The sequence below is a fragment of the Poromitra crassiceps genome (assembly GCF_964638095.1).
Source record: "Poromitra crassiceps genome assembly, chromosome: 2".
Taxonomy (NCBI): Eukaryota; Metazoa; Chordata; class Actinopteri; order Beryciformes; family Melamphaidae; genus Poromitra; species Poromitra crassiceps.
Window position 1 is genome coordinate 54789728 of NC_139624.1, and position 16768 is coordinate 54806495.

Consider the following 16768-nt stretch of genomic DNA (forward strand, 5'->3'; position numbering starts at 1 on the left):
CCAATATGTTGGCCAATCTAGTCTACACTCGCTTGAATCAGTTTGTGAGATTATGTCAATTTTTATCTGTAAGTTAGAATTTTTGTATTTAATTTTGTAAGAAAATTTGAACGCGCAACGGCTCCTTTGGGATCTTAACAACAGGCCTCAATCTTGAATGTATCTGGTCCTCTCAGGACAGGCGGCATGCCAACATCTTTGATCACCTGCTTGTGGATATAGATTTGATCCTGCTGAGGCCATTGACAAATAACAATCTGGGTTTTGTTGTGCTGGCAGAATGACAGCGGTCCTATCTGAGATGACTCACTCACAGCAGTGTGCCATAGCTGACAGTCTCTTTTCTTTCTGCTGCCCATCAGCCAAATTAGCCTTGGTCCTCTGCTTATCGGCACCTCTGGCCTGCCTTCGTGCTCGGATCGCCCTGCTGCGGGGCAAGGTGGTCACATGACAGTTTACGCCCTGCTGCGGGGCAAGATGGTCACATGACACAGTTTACGTCCTGCTGCGGTGAGAACGTGCGAAGCAAATGTGTGACAGAATTCCTCACATTCCGGCGCTCGGTCCTGGTGGGCTGGCTCGGTGTTGGGTTCCTGGGAGAGAGGGAAGAGGAGCCAGGGGAATCGGCTGCCGACTCAGCAGCTGACACCTCCTCTGATCTCTATCCCTTCCTGCAGCCGTAAACCAAATCCTCTGACTTTCCAGCATGGCCGCCACGTAAATGAACCTTTCATCGTGGCCAGGAATGCCTTGAGTCAAATCTGACTGCTTTTGCCCCAGAGGAACAGTGACAGAGGGGCGTCGCACTGGTCGTGGCAAGGTGTGGCACTAACCAAACTTCAGCCTCAACGAGTCTTGTGGTTTTTGTCACTTTAATGGAAAGCCAAGATCAAGCAAAATGAAATGTATTTGTGCGATATTTATTTGTTTGTATGTTTCAATTCTGTGTCCGGCCACAGCTATGCCGTTTCAAGTGCGATCGGGCTGAAACTTTCAGGGGGTGTAAAGGGCACCAGTGCGGGTGACCTGACAGAGCCGGATCTTTTAATTAAGCTAATTAGCTAATGATGTGATGTCATCAGTGATGATGTCATAAGGGCGCAGACACACACATACACACACAAGGAGGCATTGTGACGACAAGACTGGTCAGTGATGTCACACACACACAAGGAGGCATTGTGACAAGACTGATCACTTATGTCATACTGACATCAGTGATGATGAGCCGGTCTTTGATGTGATGTCATCAGTGATGACATCATCTGATGAGTCATCAGCGATGAATCAGCAAACTTTGTCTGTTCCAGCCTTTGTCCCACTGATGATGTCATAGACATTGTACAGTCTTTTGACATAACTGATGACATCATCAGTGGTAACACTCAAGGCAACAGCCTGTGTTTCAAGGCTATGACATCACTAATGATGTTGAACTCCTGAGAAAAGGACTATGACTCCTGCTGAGAAAAAGCAAACTTCATGGGCCAGGGGAGCTATTGACCCCAAGGGCATAACAGCTGCTGGGACAGGAGAAGACGAGCTACGGGTGATATGCGCGCTCTGTGCCTAGTTTCTAGAAAATTACTGTCAGGTGAGCATTCAGGATCAATGTTCCCTCTATGCTGTGTGTCTAATTATTCGTCACATTGACCAAATAATATCTGGTCGGCCATCAGTCCACTCAGATGAAGGGATCTGCCATCGCTCAGCAGTCCAGTGAACTGGTGGCCGTGCTGACCTCACATACTTTCCACACACATGCTTCCAGGTCTTTCAGCTCTCTTGGGGGTGAGAATGCGATCATCGGGCTGAAAGAGAGATCGATGGCCATGATCTGAGGTGTTCTCTCCATCATTCAACCTGAAAGGCGATCTATAATGTAGCTTCACTGATAACAGGCGATCTATAATGTAGCTTCACTGATAACAGGAACTGCTTTTACCAGTCCTTCACTGTGGAGCCCATAGCAGTGATATATCCCCAGTGTTGGAGTCCGAGTCCAGGTCAGAGTCACAAAAGAGTCAGAGTCCCTATAGGCCCTTTTCACAGCAACCGTTTTGATGGGGTAAAGCAGGAAGTAAAGCAGGTGTAACCAATAATATGAATGAGGGCCCTGGCACTGGAACACCTAAATGGATTGGAGCCATCATTAATGGTATTGGTTACATGTGCTTTACTTCCTGCTTTACCACCTCAAAATGGTTGCTGTGAAACGGGTCTATTACCTGAGTCAGAGTCTGCAGTTACTGAACATGAGTGTGAATCCACATGTAGGTGGAACACACCCATGCCTGTTCTTGCACAAAATTCAATAATGTCATGGTATTAATATAGCTATAATATGATATCTTGTGTCAAAGTATTAGGGGCTACAAAAACAAACAAACAAACAAATATTTATCAATGAACAAGTCAGAGTCTGAATCTTCTACTTTCAAGTCCGAATGCATGAATGCTCAAGTCCAAGTCATGTCACAAGTCCTGAAAATGAGTCCAGGACACTGACCCAAGTCTGAGTCCTGGTCTCAAGTGCTACAACACTGATTCATAAGTTTGTGATCTGACTATATGTTTTTGTTCCAAGAAGGTATAACATGAAAGATTGTTTCCAAGTTGGATTTACATGGCTTTTATACACTTTAAAGGAACAGCTCACCCTAAAATCCAAATTACATATTTTTCTTCTTACCTGTAGTCCTATTATGTATCCATCTACATCGTTTTGTGTTAGTTGCCTGAGTTTTGGAGATATCTGCCCTAGAGATCTCTGCCCTCTCTGTAATACAATGGAACTAGATGACACTCAGCTTGTGGTGCTCAAAATGGCAAAAACATACATTTGAAAAATCATGACCTGGTTGTGAGCAGTTTCATGTAGGAACTATTTTCTTTAGACTGAACTACACCCACTAGCTGCTAGCTAATTCCTACATGAAACTGCAGCTAGCTAGCAGCTGTGGGAGTAGTTTAGTTGAAAGAAAATAGTTCCTACATGATGTTGCTCATAACTGGTCTGTGGATTATCTTGAGTAACCGGGCCATTATTTCTGGAAAGAGACATTGCTGTTGAGTTTTTCAAATGTATGTTTTTGCCATCTAGTTCCATTGTATTGGAGAAAAGGCAGACATCTCTAGGGCCAAAACTCAGGCAACTAACACAATGGTAGGTAAATGGCCTGCATTTATATAGCGCTTTTATCCAAAGCGCTTTACAATCAGTAGGTACATTCACCCATTCACACAGACATTCAAACACCGCAGGGTGCTGGCACAGCCATCGGGAGCAATTTGGGGTTCAGTATCTTGCCCAAGGACACTTCGACCTGCAGACTGGAGGAGGCGGGAATCAAACCACGACCTCTTTTATCCAAAGCGGTTAGTGGATGACCCGCTCTACCTCCTGAGCTACAGCCGCCCCCGAAAACGATGTAGATGGTTAATAGCACTACAGGTTAGAGGAAAAATATGTATTTTGGATTTTAGGGTGAACTGTCCCTTAAGTTATTATTTTTGACCAAAGTTGGATCACTTGGGTTGTAGATTTATGGACACAACTGTAGTATTTTGTTATTTTGGCTGGTATCATAGATAAAGTACACATTGAGAAATGCTAAGGAACATCTATTCACTTGCTATAACTCACGGAGGCATTTTGCTGAATGCTTGGCTGATAGTCATCTATACAGTCTGATGATAGATGGCTTCCTGTGGTTTTAAAAAGAAATGTCTTACTGATTTGGTCATTGAAATTGCTGTGTCATGGTCACGAGCTACTTTTGGTTCAGATGATGAACCAGCGTAAAAAAAAGTCACCCCTAGCTTGCTCGATTTCCCCTTAGTCACTCTGCCCAATTTAGCAGCAGACACAATTGTCTCTGCAAGGTGCACAGGCTGTACCCTTGAAAAGGTCTTTTTACTGGGAACACTTAGGATCTCTGTGCAGTTCAAAGCTCCACACAATACTGGCGACAGGACAGGAGCACGACACATCTCATTCGTTTGGATTTGGAAACTGCTGCGCTCGCTGACCCGTTGCCTTGAGATATCAGCGATTGCACATGTCCCAGTAACAGTGCAAGTAGGTTAGTATGCTCCCAGAGGACACGCTGTGCATGAGGCAGCAGTGGAAAACGCATAACACAATCCATTTTTGCCTGCTGAATAATACAACAGCTGATTCGGCAAGAAAGCGGACCGCAGGCTCCATGCGGGGTGGTAGATTTTTTTTATATTTTACAACCCATATTCTATGAGATTGAAATCCGATTGTTTCTCATCGATCACTGCATCGCTGTTATGCTACCTGCTCAATTATGCACCCTCACACTGAGATGGTCTGAACATGGCTCTGTGAGCGAGGGATCTCCTTGTTGTTCAATGTTTTACAGTTCAAGGTGGATGAAATGGCTGGGGACTTCTGCTTTACAAAGCCATAGAGCAGTGAACCTGAATGATTTTAAAGTGAACCTCCTGTCAAGTTTTTCCCCCCAATTGTACTTGGCCCATTCCCCCTGCTGTCCTGGCCATTGCTCCACCCCCTCTGCCGATTTGGGGAGAGCTGTAGACTAGCACTTGCTTCCTCCGATACATGTGGAGTCTTTTCACCTGACAGCGAGGAGTTTCACCGGCAGGATTTATAGTGCGTGGGAGGATCACGCTATTCCCCCCAGTTCCCCTCCCCCGAACAGGCGCCCCAACTGACCAGAGGAGGCGCTAGTGCAGCGACCAGGACTCATACCCCACCGGCTTCCCACCCGCAGACACGGCCAATTGTGTCTGTAGGAACGTCTGACCAAGCCGGAGGTGCTGTAGCGCTACCGGGAACTGAACCCTGGTGCTTTTACCTCTACACTACCCACATGACCCCGGGTGTCATTTTTTTTACAATATAAAAACTACTCTGTCTCTTTTACTGTTATAGAATCATGTGATTCTGTGCCTTGCCTATATGTACAGTGTTGGCCTGTGCAGCCTCTATGTGATGTTGACATTATACAGTTGGCCAGACCCAGGCGCAGTTGGACTGAGTATTATTGCCCGTCTATGCCAGCGATCCTGATGTCATTCCAGAGAAATCCCCCTCGGCTGCAGGTCTTCCCAGCTGTTGTTTCAATATCATCTTTTAAACCCCATGTTAATAAAAGACTAATTGAAGAGCTTCGTATCCTCGCGTATCCAGTTACTTACACTTGCGTAATACGCGCCAAACCCATTTGTATGGCTATACCCTTCAGTCCTGTTCTGATTGATGTGTGCGCATGTGTGCGCGTGTGTGTGTACATGCACTAAATAGATCCTATAATTGCGACAAAGACAGCTGACCTGACAATAGTGTCATCTACTTCGGGCCTAATATATTCGGTCAAGGCGAGTCTATAGGCGGGATCAATTTGCTGTGTTATGTGGCCCGAGATTCCATTGACTCGCCTCTCTGCCCTCGTGTTGCCCCTCCCCTCTGTGACTCAGTTGCAGTTGTAGAAGTTGTTCAATTTTTTTATAGCATGACCTCTCTTGCTCCCTGTGGTATACTGTAGCTCAAATGAGGGAGGAGACAAACAAGTGTGTCATTGAGTTTCAGGTGGAGAATCGCTGCTTCAATTTGATCCCTGCGCATCACAATACACACCCACACATTCCCTAAAATGAAAAAGCGCAATTTGCTCAGGATAATGGCATTATAGAAATCCATCACTGCCAAAAAAAAGGAGCCTCAGCCTCAAGCCAATATAACAGCATTGGCTGAATTTGCCTCAGAGCTCAGCACTGTCTCAACATGACCCTCATTAGCAGTGCCCACTCACAATTGATTTACTGGTTTACTTCATCAATAGCACAGTAGTTTTGTCTATTCAGGCTATTGGTTGGCCATGTGCTGACGCAGCAAATCGAGGCTGTCTCAGATTAATTTGCTATGCAGCTAGGTCTAGTCTGTCTGCCCCACTGGGACTGGAGGCCTACTTCTCTCCTCACACATTTCACTCCATGACTGTCGTTTGGGAGGAAGGCTGCTCGATCTGGAGGAAAGATGGCATGTGTCAGAGAATCAGTTGGTACTACAGTCCTGTAAAGCCATAAGACATGGAAGGTCTTGGAAATTAAGAAAACATTCAGTCCATATACTAATACTTTCTTAATTTCCCTCCTGTGCCATTTTGTCTACTTGCACTTTATAATCCTGAGGAGCTGTATAAATAGCTTTTTAATGCTGAAGGCTTAATTGATCCTGGATGTTTCTAGAATCATCTTTAGTTAGGAGTTTTCTCTGAGATCAAGTATTAATAATTTTTCTGCTATGCTTGCTAGCCAATTTATATAGTTTTAAATATCTTACATATATATATATATATATGAAAAACCAGACGGAGCTGGATTTTTTAATTAGGGCAGATTAATTGCCCTAATACACGTTTTCTCGTCAGGATTCCGTGTCTCTCATTTCCGTGTGGCCGGGCCAAACAAACGTCAAGCATGTTTCCAGCTTGAGGCTCACGAGAGAGACTGAGGAGGCTCACGAGAGAGACTGAGGGAGAGGGAGAGAGAGGAAAGGGAGAGAGAAGAGAGGGAGAAAGAGGGGGAGAGAGTGGGGGAGAAAGAGAGGTAGACATTGTGCGCGTGCCAATAGGGCAGGCAAGGCCACACAGCAGCCGAGCTGCGGGCAAGGCCGCACAGCGGCCGAACTGTGAATGCGAGCTGCAGGGCGAGCCTAGGAATCGAGCGTGCATAGCGTGCGAGATGCCTTATCAAATTGAGTATGTGGGCTCTGTTTCAAGTTCTGTGTTTGGCCCATAGACTGTTCGGCCACAGCTATGCCGTTTTACGTGCAATCGGGCTGAAACCTTCAGGGTGTGTAAGGGCACCCGTGCGGGTGACCTGACAGAGCTGGATTTTTAATTAGGCTAATTATAATGATGTGATGATCAGTGATGATGTCAAAAGTGATGTCATAAGGGCACGCACACACACACTCTCTCTCACACACACACACACACACACACACACACACACACACACACACACTGGTGATGTCATCAGTGATATCATAATGGGGCACACACACACACACACACACACACACACACACACAAGGAGTCATTGTGACATCACCGATGCAATAACATTGTGACTGATGCCTAGTTTATTAAAAAGATACTATCAACTCTGGAACTATATTTTTCCTGTGCAGTGTTGTTAATAGCATATATCTGCAAGCATATCTAAAATATTGTATATTTATAATATAGTGCCAGAGGCCACTTACTTGTACAGTATGGTGGTCTCAAGCGTGTCCAAGGCGACACTCGTTGAGGGAGATAAAAGGAAGGAAAAGTAGAAAAGTAGGAAAGAAGTGTGGTTGCCTACGCGTTTCGGCGCTATGGCCTTCGTCATGCCCTGACTTTTCCTTCCTTTTATCTCCCTCAACGAGTGTCGCCTTGGACGCGCTTGAGACCCCCATACTGTACAAGTAAGTGGCCTCTGGCACTATATTGTTAATTTGTTCCCTTACCAAGAGCACCTCGGATACAAACAAACAAACAAACAGACACACATACGACAGAGCACGCCAGCTCCTCTTTTTTTCAATTGTATATTTATATTGTATATAAAATAATGCAGACCGAAGTCAAATTCCTTGTATGTGTATTGTGTACAATGTACATACTTGGCCAATAAAGCTGATGAATGTCATCTACATACAAATACATTGGGGAAGGGGGGGCAATTTTGAAACATATCTCTTTTCTGAGCTATATCGTGTGAAATGTTGTTTTGTTTGTTTGTTTGTTGTTGTTTTCACTATGGGTTGTCTTGTCACCGCTGTTTGTCAGAGTCAGGACCTCTCTTGTTGCTAAGATGGGACTTGGGTTCCCTGGCAGCCAACAGCACCTTTGGGCCCCACAGCTCGGTGATGTGACACAGGGGAATTCCCCAGGCTGTGTATATCCTCAGGATGCAAACAGAGATGTAGAGCAGCTAACTCAGTTCACACCCCTTTTCATGTGCAGAAGAGTTTATCCACCTTTTTTTAGGCTGATACAAATCTAGAATGATAGGATCTTTGAAGTGAGAAAAGCCTAAATAAGTGTCATATACAGTCATTGATTTGATATTTGTGGCTGTCTGATAATGAGAGATTGGAGGTCATGAGTTTACCCTTTTTTTTTTTTTAGCCTATCGCCTCCCACTACATCACTGACTGGACTTAACCCATCAGGAGAACCTACCACTACATCACTGACTGGACTTAACCCATCAGGAGAACCTACCACTACATCACTGACTGGACTTAACCCATCAGGAGAACCTACCACTACATCACTGACTGGACTTAACCCATCAGGAGAACCTACCACTACATCACTGACTGGACTTAACCCATCAGGAGAACCTACCACTACATCACTGACTGGACTTAACCCATCAGGAGAACCTACCACTACATCACTGACTGGACTTAACCCATCAGGAGAACCTACCACTACATCACTGACTGGACTTAACCCATCAGGAGAACCTACCACTACATCACTGACTGGACTTAACCCATCAGGAGAACCTACCACTACATCACTGACTGGACTTAACCCATCAGGAGAACCTACCACTACATCACTGACTGGACTTAACTACCACTACATCACTGACTGGACTTAATCCATCAGGAGAACCTACCACTACATCACTGACTGGACTTAACCCATCAGGAGAACCATGATACCCTAACAATGCATGGCATTCGATGCAGGCTATGCTGGCTATATTATTCTGTGAGTGCCAGGCTGCGTTCTTACAATAATAATGCGCAATCTGACCAGGCAAAATATTTGGTTGTGTAAACTTCCTGAACAAACAGCTAAGGAAGTGTCAGACAGGATTGCCATTTGCTCTCCGGTGACTGGCGGACTGTTTTTACACCTTCCTTCTAAATAAGGCAGCAGGCTGTCAGGACATATGACCACTGTCCCGATTTGGGTTCTGGTCACAGTATCCATCCATCCATCCCATGATTGCTCAATGCTATCCAATGAAAGTCGACCCCCTCCCAACCCCCTCTCCCCAGTCTTCCCTGTGAAGGAGAGCTGCATCAAGCCAGCCAGAATTAAATAGAAGACAGGAACTTCAGTAATATGGCCTTCAAAATAAAAGTGTACAATGGTTATTCGGGGAAACAATGTATTGGGACGTACAGCACAACACAAATAATATCAAATAACTAAAATAGTTTTCTGTTTGAGTGATACAATATATATTGCATTTTGCATCGGCCTATATGACTATGCTGTGAAAAGGATTTTTTTCTACTTGTATTTAGGCTACAGTTTTAATTACATTTAGCCTAATACTTTCATTATTTATTTACTCCTTAAATGCATTCTTTATTTTCACTTTGGTACCATAGGCATGGTAAGGTGTGGTGTTCACTATCAGGCCTCATCTGAGTCTAAATTCGATTTTCTTTTTCCCCCCTTTTTACTAGTGCTGATACCCGTCGGAGCCTCTCCTCTCTCTCCCCAGGGCTTTCTGATTCCAACTCTGTATCAGTAGCTAACAAACGGAGCTCTCCATGGTGCTGAACCTGTGTTCACTCATTTTGGCCACTAATTGAACTATTAATATTTGATATTTTTGCCCATTTAGTTGGCTCTAATTACCTAATTCAAAAATCTGGCTATGTCACCATCTGCTCGGGAGCCCTGCCGGTACCCGTGCCAAATAATGCTGTCAGGCCGACAGTGTCTGAGGAAAATAAAACAGACACAGAGATATAGGCTGCATACGTAGGTTTACTCATTTAAGTGATTGTATCTTAAATCACTTTGGTAAAGGTTTGTAGTTTGCCGACCACTCAAAGAGCTTTACACCACATGCCTACATTCACACACCCATTCATACACCAGTGGCGGTAAGCTACCACACGGTGCTGGCACAGCCATTGGGAACAATTTCGGGTTCAGTATCTTGCCCAAGGACACCAACCACCAACTTTCTGATTACTGGATGACCCACTCTACCTCCTGAGCCACAGCCGTCGTCACCTTGACCTATGTGATTGAATAACACTCACTGTCTTGTCAGTCACTGTCATTCTTTCACTTTTAATGCTGCAAAACATGCGTACCGACAATGTTTTTATTTCGAAAGTTATGACAGGAAGTCCTCTTTAATATTCTGTCTGGCTTGACGGTGGTGTGCAGGAGGACCGGAGTCGGACCCCCCATCATTCCCATCAGGACTTTCTGCTGCTCTGGGGCTGCAACTTTCTCTCTCTTTATCTCTCCTCCTCCTCCTCCCATCTCCTACTTTTGATATGGGGGTGCAGCGGTGAAGTCAGAGTGATGTCATGTGAGGATGCACGAGCCTGGGCAAGGTGAGCTGCTTTCTCGGTGAGTGGTGTCCCTCCACGGCCAGCTTTGCCTATCCAGAGGCGCGGAGCGGCGAAAGATGGTCATCGCCACCAGCACCACCTCAAGCTCCGACGCGCTCTGTCCCTCTGCTCCTGCTCAGATCTCGGGCTATGGGGCCTTGATCTGCCTTCCCAAAATAAGCCTTTACCACCATGCCAAAGGACGAAAAATAAGAAGAGCTGTATTTTTAGGGCCGGTAACTTTGACCACGTGCCCCAAAGGTAAACCGGATGGCCATTGCGCAAAGGTGCCCCTCCAGTATGTGGGACGGGCCCAGGACGCACTGGACGCTGCCAGCAATTATTGTCCTGTCGACTTCTCTTTTGGGGATCGTGTCATCTTTTCCGATTCCGAGCAGGACTAATGCGACTTTATTGGAAAAGAGATGGGAGACGCTCTTCTCCCGCTCCTATCTCGGTATAACTGGGGACAAATCGGAGCTGAACTGGGAGAGTGACTATTTGCAGGGCATCAAAAGAGTGCGGCGACTCTACTGCAACGTGGGCATTGGGTTTCACCTGCAGGTCCTCCCGGATGGCAGGATAAGCGGTGCACACAATGAGAACCAATACAGTGAGTTGCATCCGGCAATGCACTGTCTAAACAAGAGTGTACCCTATGCGAAGGCAGCAGCCCTCTGTGCAAAAGTTAGAGCTGGTCACTTGTGTTGCATGATATTTAATAAGCGATGTCGGCATGGTTGAAAGTTTCCGAAAGCAAAGACACAAATTCTATTTAAAAAAAAACCTTACATACGTGCAGTGCGAAATATCTTCCCAGGCCAAAAACATGACATGAATGCTTGGACCCGATATAGACGCTAACTTATTTTTATCCTGCGTCCCGCTGCAGGACACACGCACGCTATAAAGTCCGCTTATAGGACGTCATAATGTTTAAAATGCCAGAAAGTGGATATTGCCACAGGCTAATATTCAGCAGAGAGAGATCCCATCCAGTCGCAATGCACCTGCAAGGTTACACCCACTGCTGCATAGGCCCTGTTAGGCACTATAGTCTTTGTCCCCAGTCGCAGTGACACTGTCTTTGCTTGCCTGCCCTGGGCTCCCTAACATTATGTTTCGTTTAGGTCTAATAGAGATATCTACCGTGGACCGAGGAGTGATCAGCTTGTTTGGAGTGAGAAGCGAGCTGTTTGTCGCAATGAACAGCAGGGGAAGGTTATACGGAACGGTACGTGTGCGCAACTATAGGGTCTTTCTTGCACATTACAAGAGGAGTTAAATTAGGGCAAGTTAGCTGAGCCTGCACCCATGGGTTTATGAGCACTGTTGTGGTATTAATATGCCCTGATATCAGCGGGTTTCAAAGTGGGGACCACCAGGGGGGGGGGGGGGGGTTGTCCAGGGAATCCCCAGCAATATGAGGAATAGTTTGTTTTCAGTATAATTTAATTCACTGAAAATGATCCCAGTTGGAGAATGCTTGATTAATCACAGGTTTCACTCACCACTATGATCTCCCCACTTACAGTGTTACAGTTATATAATTAAATATGAATTCAATTAACTATAACAAAAAAATCTTATCAAGTGGGGGTTCTGGTCTTATGTGTGTCTTGGGGAGCCAGTGATATGACACATCGTTTGAGAACTCCTGCCTTACACATTATACAGTAGATATATTGGTAATATTAACTGTATCAAGCCTGGTGTGCTGTACTGCCTCAGAGAGCCAACCGAAGGAAAAGTGAGAGAATGCTTCTATGAATTACTAGACAGCAACATCTTTTCAGTTCAACTGTGTCTTTTGTGGACAGCATGCCTATCATTTACCTGTGTGACAGGTGGAAAACACTGTTAGGGAAATATTGTGGGGAGGGGGGTTAACTGCACACAGGTATTCCCATGAAACTGTATAAATCATCAGATCAATATATCTTCAGAATGGTTTGGTACAGTATTAAAATTGATTTGTAATGACTCTATAAATTGCTCACATCTGCCATTGATAGAAACAGACCAACATATTGACTTAGTTAAGGCAAGTAAGTAAAAACACATGAGGGAACGATTTGTGCACAATACCTACATTAAGCATATAACTTCAATTCAGATTCAGTTCTACCTACAATGAAAGATCAAGCAGCTTTATGTTTTTATGGAGGCGGTAGAAATACATTTGATATTGTATGTCTGAAAGTGACAAAATTGTATGTAATAGTCATGTTTTCTGTAATATGGTATATAGTCATGTTTATGGCGTCCAGGTAGCGTAGCGGTATTCCCTCCCAACACGAGGGTTGCAGATTCGATCCCTCCCCTGTGTTACCTCCGGGCACAATTGGCTTATTGTCTTAATTAGTGTCTGCGGGTGAGAAGCCGGATTAAGGGTATGCGTCCTGGTTGCTGCACTAGCGCCTCCTCAGGACGGGCACCTGTTCGGGGGGGGGGGGGGGGGTAACTGGGGGAATAGCGTGATCCTCCCACGCGCTACGTCCTTCCTGAGACTCCTCGCTGTCAGGTGAAAAGAAGCGGCTAGTGACTGCACATGTATCAGAGGAAGTATGTGCTAGTCTACGGCTCTCCACAGATCAGCAGAGGGGTGGTGGAGCAATGACCGGGACAGCAGGAAAATTGGCCAAATACAATTGGGGAGAAAATGGGAGAAAACATAATAAAAAAATGTCCTGCCTGTTATCATATATTTCATGTATTAGCTTCTATTGAGCATGTGCTTCAATGTTGTAGCTATTGTTTCAACACTTTGCCCTGGATATTACCATCATCATTACCAACCATTCATACACCTGGTTGGTTGGTTGGTTGGTTAGTTAGGCTGCCAGGAATAAACCATTTTTAATCAGCAGCTCTATTGCCGATGCTTGTCTATGGCTTTACTGAATATCAGTGAAACAGAAAGCGGATGCTATCTGCCTTTGAAAAGGGCACTTTTTTGTGTTGCAACAAAATGCTACCTGCTCCAATTTCCCTCAAAGCATGCTTTCTAAGTAGGCTTTTTGCCAAAGTAAAGGTCACATGGAAACCATGCATATACTGTGATCATCACCGTGTGGCCTCTCATGAGATTTATTGACCTTGTCCTTCTTTCGGCATTTTTAGAGAGCCTTTCGGGACGAGTGCAAGTTCAAGGAGACTTTGCTGCCCAACAACTACAACGCCTACGAGTCTTTTGTTTACAACGGCTCCTACATCGCCCTCAGCAAGCATGGCCGCGCAAAGAGAGGCAACAAGGCCACCACCGCCATGACTGTCACACACTTCCTCCCCCGACTATGAGCGAGAATGGCAATAACTCACTAATTTGCACATGTGGATGTTCTTCCAGGTAATATAGAAATACATATTCATGATATACACGCCAATGGACTGCAGAGAAAAAAATACACAAATATTGATTCTCTTTATATATGTATATTTGGATAGCTATCTTTGTATTACGACTTATATATATATATATGCCATACTGTGCTGCTTATTGTTTTTATGGTTGTTGACGGGGAGAGTTGAAGCCTTTGCCTGTCTCACTTTACCTTGGTGCTTGCTGTAACTGAACTATGTATCACTTCCTTTTTTGAGATGGGAGGATGAGCTATATCCTGTGCTTTTAAAGAGTGAAATGAATACTTTTTATTACCTCAAAGAACCACTTTACTGGATTAAGGGATGCATGGACTTCTGCTCAAATATCTACTAAGTTTATGATTTATCCGAAACCTTTGAGCGCTTGGCGGTTCCCTGCTCAACAGTAGATGTCCAGCAGGGAAGGGGGGGGGGGGGGGGGGGGTGAGACTTAAATGCACTTCCTTTGCTGCACGATTTGAAGGTGCCTTGGTGTTCCCACTTGTGGCCCCCTTAAACCTGCATGTAAGAGACACCCACTGGAGTCAGAAATAGGGCTGACACTCTGGAGAGGGCCTCAGGGTGGGGGTGGGGGGGACTATCTCTGGTTTATTTTCTGTAATTAGATCGATTAACTAATATACAGTCTGTGGTGGAGACCAGAGAGCGCTCATACAGTCTGTGGTGGAGACCAGAGAGTGCTCATACAGTCTGTGGTGGAGACCAGAGAGTGCTCATACAGTCTGTGGTGGAGACCAGAGAGTGCTCATACAGTCTGTGGTGGAGACCAGAGAGTGCTCATACAGTCTGTGGTGGAGACCAGAGAGTGGTCAGCCATAGGTGTGGAGCCTGGCGTACGTTTGATCTGGCGGTGGCGTCAGCAAATAAACAGGGTGGAACGAGTTGACTGAGCGCATAGTACAAGTACACGCGCACAGTCGTAATGAATCTGCACATTGTCCTGGACACCGCACCTGTGTTTGGCTTTGGGTTGCTGTTTTTGAATATTGCAACAACAACAAAACGGAGAGCTTCAGCGTGCCAGCAACTGCTGCGGAAAACGATGTCTATCGTCTGCGAAGCCATTGAAAATTATGTAAATATAATGTGAAACAAATGTAAAAGAAAAAACAGGAACTTTTTGTACGCCGCTTTATCGCAATTGCCTGGATGAGGCGAAAAGAGTTCAGGTTGCACAGTGACCATCGATGATGGTGCCTAAATGTTTTGGTAAGAATCGTTCCCATACGCGTGTTTGTTTTATTGATCTGTTAGTGTGTTTGATGGAGTGTGTGTGTGTGTGTGTGTGTTGCCGGTCGTGCTCTGCAGCAGCACTGCAGTGCTTGGGAGCTGTCGGCAGATACTTTTAAATGCAATTATGGAAGAGTCGATTGTGTGGCCCAAGGACAGTGCAGTTTGCAGAATTGGAAGCACACTGTACGATTTCTGGAAGTTTTCTTGAACTAAGATCAATATTGTCATTCTAGCCAAATGTTCTAGATTGATGTTTGCATTGGCACAAATGGAGGCTTACAGGGAATTACTCCACTGAACGTAAGAGAGCATCCTTCACTACACTTAGGTTCATACACATGTACAGTACACTACACTGTAGTGTACTGTACAATAAGATATTTATATAGTATTATATAGTATTGGTACGTATGATAGCAGTTTGTTTACAAAGTTGAAGATGTACAATTTTTGTAGATGTATTGTCATCACGTGGACCAATACTACAGTAAATATCGTATTACTGGATGCTCTCCTTGCGTCACTCTGAATCTGCATGGGAAGTCGTGCCAAAATCTCTGTAGTCTGCATCCACCCTTTATAGACTTCGGTTTTTAATTTCTACAGCTGTTTACTTGAAACAACAAACCCCCGACCGTCGTTCTGTCCTGTCCTGTCGGGCCTGGAGAGGAAGCAGGACTATTTTGATCCAGGGAAGACTTATGGCCCCGCCGTCTTTGTTGTTCGTCAAAACCCCCTGCAAGAATGTGGATCTGCCGGGATGACAGGCAGCCTAACCGCCCCCCCCCCCCCACCTCTGAGCTGCCCCCAACCTCTGCCAGCCCCTTACCCACCCCCACCCACCCCGCTGCAGGGACCTTGGGATTCCAGCTGTAACCCAGGAGCTTCCTCCTCTCCTTTCAGCCTTTTTTAGTTCAAGGTCAGAGTCACGGACCGGCCTTGGCCCCGACCCCAGTGTCCAGGGTGGTCTGCTAATATAGGCCGTACTGTCCTCCATGAATTTGAAGTATCTGCTTGATGCGGAAACCCAGTACATCTCACGCCTAAACCCAGTACATCTCACGCCTAAACCCAGTACATCTCACATCTAAACCCAGTTCAAATCCGAGAGAGCGCGTGTGGGCCAGCAAGCTACGATGTTTCGAATACAATCTCACTTCCCTCTGTGAATTTGGGAGCTCTTTGAAATGCAGCTCCACAACACCCCCATCCCCTCCTCCTCCCTCCCTCCTTTCCAAGTACTGTGTGTGTTGGGGATATTTCTGGGGAGGGGACATCTGCAGAGTTAGTGCAGTGCATGAGGAGCCAGCAGTCACGCAGAGCCTCTCTCCTCCCCGCTGCACCCATATCCTACGACAGCCCTTCAGGATGTGCCCTCTCTCCCAGTACCCCACACCACCACAAACTGACACAACACATAGTAGTGAACTGCTACATATGAGGCACAAACGTAGTAGTCAACTGCTACAAATGAGGCACAAACATTGCTTCACATCGGTATTCTTCTTACAACTCAGTTTTCTCACTCTTTTCTCGCCATTCTGAGGAAGTATCTGCAATCGATAGATAAAGTCCTGTTATTTAATAAATGCCATGGGGGCGGTCATGCTGCCATAAAGCAGAGCAAATGTAATGGGAGATTAGCTCAAAGTTCTCTCGTTGAAAACAGAAGAAGAAAAAGACTTGTTGCTGATGTAGATGAGGCTGCATGTGGTACCATTGATGCAAATGATTTGTCTGGGGTGTTCAACCTGAGGTATGCCATCGTCATTTTTGATTGAATTA

At 45.4% G+C, this 16768-nt stretch overlaps 1 protein-coding gene across 1 annotated transcript; it reads left to right on the forward strand.

Annotated features, from left to right (window-relative positions):
• Positions 1-10636: 10636 nt before the first annotated feature.
• fgf6b (fibroblast growth factor 6b) lies at positions 10637-13666 on the forward strand (the record flags this gene model as incomplete). The annotated part of the gene is made up of 3 exons (XM_083658650.1): positions 10637-10979; positions 11497-11600; positions 13490-13666. 3 exons carry the CDS (start codon positions 10637-10639, stop codon positions 13664-13666), a joined length of 624 nt encoding a protein of 207 aa, XP_083514776.1.
• Between the last annotated feature and the right edge of the window lie 3102 nt (positions 13667-16768).